Genomic DNA, 7,425 nt, shown 5'->3' with positions numbered 1-7,425 from the left:
CCATGGATACAAGTGAATTAGTGACTTACAGGCGGGCCATGGATACAAGTGAATTAGTGACTTACAGGCGGGCCATGGATACAAGTGAATTAGTGACTTACAGGCGGGCCATGGATACAAGTGAATTAGTGACTTACAGGCGGGCCATGGATACAAGTGAATTAGTGACTTACAGGCGGGCCATGGATACAAGTGAATTAGTGACTTACAGGCGGGCCATGGATACAAGTGAATTAGTGACTTACAGGCGGGCCATGGATACAAGTGAATTAGTGACTTACAGGTGGGCCATGGATACATGTGGGTTTGTGACTTACAGGCGGGCCATGGATACAAGTGAATTAGTGACTTACAGGCGGGCCATGGATACAAGTGAATTATTGATTTACAGAAGGGCCATGGATACAAGTAAATTAGTGACTTACAGGCGGGCCATGGATAAAAGTGAATTAGTGACTTACAGGCGGGGCATGGATACAAGTGGATTAGTGACTTACAGGTGGGCCATGGATACAGGTGAATTAGTGACTTACAGGCGGACCATGGATACAAGTGAGTTAGTGACTTACAGGCAGGCCATGGATACAAGTGAATTAGTGACTTACAGGCGGGCCATGGATACATGTGGGTTTGTGTGGTTGTCAACATAGTCACTCATGAGTTCACTCTTCACCATTTCCACCAGTGTTTCATCTGTACGTCTGTCTTCTGCAAACTTGATAACTTCTAGCCACCACTCCAGCCCATCAGACAGCTGAAAAGATCAACACAATTGTTATTTCATCATGTAAAATGTGATTTTCTGTATCTGGAAAACCTTGCACGCTGTCAGAATACATGCCTGCAGGTATTTTGGAGACCAATCTGCAAGTTTTACATTAAAGAGAATTTTGGTCATGTAAAAGGATTTTTTTATCTGTCAAATATTTCAGTGTAAAACTCTTCTTTTTACTGTACTAAATTATTAATTAAATCAATACCTAATCAAGAAATAAAGGATTTTTTTGTATAATTAATGTTTAAATTAAGACTTACAACAGTTACTGTTAGAGTTTAATTTGGCAGACATTAAACTTTGAGCTCTGGATTTAAAAAGCTTGTAAGGATAGCATCTTGTAACACATATCTAACAAGAAAAACAATGTTCCGCAGTTTGATACATATGATGTAACATTTAAATGTGCAAACATATTTCCTACTAAGATTTTTTGTAGACATTTATTTACATATACCAGCAGCGGTTGAATTATTACATCATTTCTTAGAGGGCATAAGACATTCATTACATATTACAATACAATATTTAAAACAGAAGGTAACAAGGTGCCCAAGGTTAGAAGGTCCTTGTCTTGGTTATACCAGTCCAGCAGAAGTGTCAGATCAACTGTGACAATATGCATTACAGAAACATTGCTGAAAAGGGGTAATAAACAGAAGGTATGCTAGATGTGACATAACAATAAATGTACTGTGGAAAGTAAAAGATTCCTGAACAAACAGAAGTCAGTGAACTGTAACTGTAAGTCACTCTAACCTATAGGAGTCGATGAACCATGACTCTATCCAAGTCACTCTGGCCTACAGGAGTCAGTGAACTGTAACTCTATCTATATGTCACTCTGACTTACAGGAGTCAGTGAACTGTGTAACTGTAAGTCACTCTAACCTAAAGGAGTCATGTGAACTGTAACTCTATCTAAATGTCATTCTGACCTACCGGAGTCAGTGAACCATGACTCTATCTAAGTCACTATGACCTACAGGAGTCATGTGAACTGTAACTCTATCTAAATGTCATTCTGACCTACAGGAGTCAGTGAACCCTGACTCTATCTAAGTCATTCTGACCTACAGGAGTCAGTGAATTGTGTAACTGTAAGTCACTCTAACCTAAAGGTGTCATGTGAACTGTAACTCTATCTATATGTCATTCTGACCTACAGGAGTCAGTGAACCATGACTCTATCTAAGTCGCTCTGACTTACAGGAGTCAGTGAACCGTAACTCTATCTAAATGTCATTCTGACCGACAGGAGGCAGTGAACCATGACTCTATCTAAGTCACTCTAACCTACAGGAGTCAGTGAATCATGACTCTATCTAAGTCACTCTGACCTTCAGGAGTCAGTGAACCCTGACTCTATCTAAGTCACTCTGACCTACAGGAGTCAGTGAACAGTGACTCTATCTAAGTCACTCTGACCTACAGGAGTCAGTGAACCATGACTCTATCTAAGTCACTCTGACATACGGAGTCAGTGAACAATGACTCTATCTAAGTCACTCTGACCTACAGGGGTCAGTTAACAGTGACTCTATCTATGTAAATCTGACCTACGGGGGTCAGCGAACAGTGACTCTATCCAAGTAACTCTGACCAACATGAGTCAGTGAACAATTACCCTATCTAAGTCACTCTGACCTAAATGAGTCATGTGAACTGTAACTCCATCTGTATGTCATTCTGACCTACAGGAGTCAGTGAACCCCGACTCTATCTAAGTCACTCTGACCTACAGGAGTCAGTTTACTGTAACTGTAAGTCACTCTAACCTAAAGGAGTCATGTGAACTGTAACTCCATCTATATGTCATTCTGACCTACAGGAGTCAGTGAACCCCGACTCTATCTAAGTCACTCTGACCTACAGGAGTCGTTGAATCGTGACTCTATCTAAGTCATTCTGACCTACAGGAGTCAGTGAACCATGACTCTATCTAAGTCACTCTAACCTACAGGACTCAGAGAATCATGACTCTATCTAAGTCACTCTGACCTACAGGAGTCAGTGAACCATGACTCTATCTAAGTCACTCTGACATACAGGAGTCAGTGAACTGTAACTGTAAGTCTCTCTAACCTAAAGGAGTCATGTGAACTGTAACTCCATCTATATGTCGTTCTGACCTACAGGAGTCAGTGAACCCTGACTCTATCTAAGTCACTCTGACCTACAGGAGTCAGTGAACTGTAACTGTAAGTCACTCTAACCTAAAGGAGTCATGTGAACTGTAACTCCATCTAAATGTCATTCTGACCTACAGGAGTCAGTGAACCATGACTCTATTTAAGTCACTCTGACCTACAGGAGTCAGTGAATCGTGACTCTATCTAAGTTATTCTGACCTACAGGAGTCAGTGAATCATGACTCTATCTAAGTCACTCTGACCTACAGGAGTCAGTGAACCGTGAGTCTATCTAAGTCACTCTGACCTACAGGAGTCAGTGAACCGTGAGTCTATCTATGTCCCTCTGACCTACAGGAGTCAGTGAATCATGACTCTATCTAAGTCGCTCTGACCTACAGGAGTCAGTGAACCGTGAGTCTATCTATGTCACTCTGACCTACAGGAGTCAGTGAACAATGACTCTATCTAAGTCACTCTAACCTAAAGGAGTCATGTGAACTGTAACTCTATCTATATCTCATTCTGACCTACAGGAGTCAGTGAACCATGACTCTATCTAAGTCAATCTGACCTACAGGAGTCAAGTGAATCATGACTCTATCTAAGTCACTCTGACCTACAGGAGTCAGTGAACTGTAACTGTAAGTCACTCTAACCTAAAGGAGTCATGTGAACTGTAACTCTATCTATAGGTCATTCTGACCTACAGGAGTCAGTGAACCATGACTTTATCTAAGGCACTCTGACCTACAGGAGTCAGTGAACTGTGACTCTATCTATGTCACTCTGACCTACAGGACTATCTAAGTCACTCTAACCTACAGGAGTCAGTGAATCATGACTCTAAGTCACTCTGACCTACAGGAGTCAGTGAATAACCATGACTCTATCTAAGTCACTCTGACCTACAGGAGTCATGTGCATCATGACTCTATCTAAGTCACTCTGACCTACAGAAGTCAGTGAGCCCTGAGTCTAGCTATGTCTCTCTGACTTACAGGAGTCAGTGAACCGTGACTCTATCTGTGTCGCTCTGACCTACAGGAGTCAGTGAATCGTGACTCTAAGTCATTCTGACCTACAGGGGTCAGTGACCCATGACTCTATCTAAGTCACTCTGACCTACAGGAGTCATGTGAATCATGACTATATCTAAGTCACTCTGACCTACAGGAGTCAGTGAACCATGACTTTATCTAAGACACTCTGACCTACAGGAGTCAGTGAACCATGACTTTATCTAAGACACTCTGACCTACAGGAGTCAGTGAACCATGACTTTATCTAAGGCACTCTGACCTACAGGAGTCAGTGAACTGTGACTCTATCTATGTCACTCTGACCTACAGGAGTCAGTGAACCGTGAGTCTATCTATGTCACTCTGACCTACAGGAGTCAGTGAACCGTGACTCTATATATGTCACTATGACCTACATGAGTCAATGAACAATAACCCTATCTAAGTCCCTCTAACCTAAAGGAGTCATGTGAACTGTAACTCTATGTATATGTCATTCTGACCTACAGGAGTCAGTGAATCATGACTCTATCTAAGACACTCTGACCTACAGGAGTCAGTGAACTGTGACTCTATCTATGTCACTCTGACCTACAGCTTTATCTAAGTCACTCTAACCTACAGGAGTCAGTGAATCATGATTCTAAGTCACTCTGACCTACAGGAGTCAGTGAACCGTGACTCTATATATGTCACTATGACCTACATGAGTCAATGAACAATACCCCTATCTAAGTCACTCTACCCCAAAGGAGTCATGTGAACTGTAACTCTATCTATATCTCATTCTGACCTACAGGAGTCAGTGAACCATGACTTTATCTAAGACACTCTGACCTACAGGAGTCAGTGAACTGTGACTCTATCTATGTCACTCTGACTTACAGGAGTCAGTGAACCCTGACTCTAGCTATGTCACTATGACCTACATGAGTCAATGAACAATAACCCTATCTAAGTCACTCTAGCCTAAAGGAGTCATGTGAACTGTAACTCCATCTATATGTAATTCTGACCTACAGGAGTCAGTGAACCATGACTTTATCTAAGGCACTCTGACCTACAGGAGTCAGTGAACTGTGACTCTATCTATGTCACTCTGACCTACAGCTTTATCTAAGTCACTCTAACCTACAGGAGTCAGTGAATCATGACTCTATCTAAGACACTCTGACCTACAGGAGTCAGTGAACCATGACTTTATCTAAGACACTCTGACCTACAGGAGTCAGTGAACTGTGGCTCTATCTATGTCACTCTGACCTACAGGAGTCAGTGAACCGTGACTCTATATATGTCACTATGACCTACATGAGTCAATGAACAATAACCCTATCTAAGTCACTCTAGCCTAAAGGAGTCATGTGAACTGTAACTCCATCTATATGTAATTCTGACCTACAGGAGTCAGTGAACCATGATTCTATCTAAGTCAATCTGACCTACAGACTCTATCTAAGTCATTCTGACCTACAGGAGTCAGTGACCCATGACTCTCTCTAAGTCACTCTGACCTACAGGAGTCAGTGAACCATGACTTTATCTAAGTCACTCTAACCTACAGGAGTCAGTGAATCATGATTCTAAGTCACTCTGACCTACAGGAGTCAGTGAACCGTGACTCTATATATGTCACTATGACCTACATGAGTCAATGAACAATACCCCTATCTAAGTCACTCTACCCCAAAGGAGTCATGTGAACTGTAACTCTATCTATATCTCATTCTGACCTACAGGAGTCAGTGAACCATTACTCTATCTAAGTCACTCTAACCTACAGGAGTCAGTGAATCATGATTCTAAGTCACTCTGACCTACAGGAGTCAGTGAATCGTGACTCTAAGTCATTCTGACCTACAGGAGTCAGTGACCCATGACTCTATCTAAGTCACTCTAACCTAAAGGAGTCATGTGAACTGTAACTCTATCTATATGTCATTCTGACCTACAGGAGTCAGTGAATCATGACTCTATCTAAGACACTCTGACCTACAGGAGTCAGTGAACTGTGACTCTATCTATGTCACTCTGACCTACAGGAGTCAGTGAACCCTGACTCTAGCTATGTTTCTCTGACTTACATGAGTCAGTGAACCGTGACTCTATCTATGTCACTCTGACCTACAGGAGTCAGTGAACCGTGACTCTATCTAAGTCACTTTGACTTACAGGAGTCAGTGAACCCTGACTCTATCCAAGCCATTCTGACCTACAGGAGTCAGTGAATTGTAATGTACAAATAACTGAGTCATGATCTGCTGAGTAGAGGTCAGTGAGCTGTGACTGTTTTTACCTTACCTCAGCCCTGAACTGAGTCATGCTCTAATGATTAGACTCAGTGAGCTTTGACTGTTTTTACCTTACCTTAGTTTGAACTGGCTCAAGCTCTGCTGATTAGACTCAGTGAGTTGTAACTGTTTTCACCTTAGCTCAGCCCTAACTACGTCATGCTCTGCTGAGTAGGGGGCAGTAAGCTATGACTGTTTTCATCTCACCTCAGCCTTGAACTATGTCATGCTCTGCTGAGTAGACTCAGTGCGCTATGACTGTTTTAACCTTACCTCAGCCCTAAACTGTGTCATGCTCTGCTGAGTAGGGGTCAGTGAACTCTGACTAGATGTTACTTTTGCTTCAGCCTTTGACATATAATTCTCCCTCAGGTCGTCTGCCTGTAAAATACAACAAAAACATCATCTGGTTTTACTTTTAAGAGAAAACAATGTTTAAAGAGAATGTTATAAAAGAAGTGTTTGAATAAAAGAGTTGTAAAAATCAGTAATAATTTTTTATTAAAATGACTGTAAGAGTTTCCAGCAACTAATTTTATAATGGATGATAGAATTACCTTCAGACTTAAACTTTTATTATTTTACACCAATTATGATACAACTCACCCAGGTAATCATCACTTTGGTGTGAATGGAAGTGCAATCCTAATATGACAATCTTAGTGAAAAGGAAATGATAATCGGACCACCCTGTAAAGTCATTTCTGAATGTGTACACCTATAATCTTCCTCTTGAAGCTGTACGTACCTGTTGTTTCAGAAGACTGTCCCTGAGGGTAGGAGCCACACCATCTGGTTTGAGGGAAAGGATCTCATTGAGATTGTAGAGTGTATGTAATAACTGTAGCTTGTCTGTCCTCAGGTAATCTTTATGTTCCTCCACAGACCACAACACCTCGCGGTACATGTCTACTGCCTCTGTGTACTGTAATATAAATACAACACCTCGTGGTACATGTCTCCAGCCTCTGTATACTGTAATATAAATACAACACCTCGCGGTACATGTCTACTGTCTCTGTGTACTGTAATATATACACAACACCTCGCGGTACATGTCTACTGCCTCTGTATACTTTAATATATACACAACACCTCACGGTACGTGTCTACTGCCTCTGTATACTGTAATATAAATACAACACCTTGCGGTACATGTCTACTGTCTCTGTGTACTGTAATATATACACAACACCTCACGGTAC

General features: G+C 41.6%; 1 protein-coding gene across 1 annotated transcript in view; it reads right to left on the bottom strand.

The window, feature by feature from the left end:
- The window catches only part of LOC110441811 (E3 ubiquitin-protein ligase SHPRH-like), a 67,468-nt gene that overhangs the window by 17,513 nt on the left and 42,530 nt on the right, over positions 1–7,425 (bottom strand). Inside the window, exons 18-20 of the mRNA XM_021485068.1 lie at positions 6,969–7,145; positions 6,494–6,601; positions 606–754 (exon numbers count right to left, since the gene is read on the bottom strand). Coding sequence (XP_021340743.1) covers positions 606–754; positions 6,494–6,601; positions 6,969–7,145 — 434 coding nt within the window. The remainder of the gene's footprint in view (positions 1–605; positions 755–6,493; positions 6,602–6,968; positions 7,146–7,425) is intronic.

The sequence above is a fragment of the Mizuhopecten yessoensis genome, unplaced genomic scaffold (genome assembly GCF_002113885.1).
Source record: "Mizuhopecten yessoensis strain PY_sf001 unplaced genomic scaffold, ASM211388v2 scaffold716137, whole genome shotgun sequence".
NCBI lineage: Eukaryota > Metazoa > Mollusca > Bivalvia > Pectinida > Pectinidae > Mizuhopecten > Mizuhopecten yessoensis.
The sequence above is the reverse complement of the archived record's forward strand: the minus strand, read 5'-3'. Positions and strand labels throughout refer to the sequence as shown.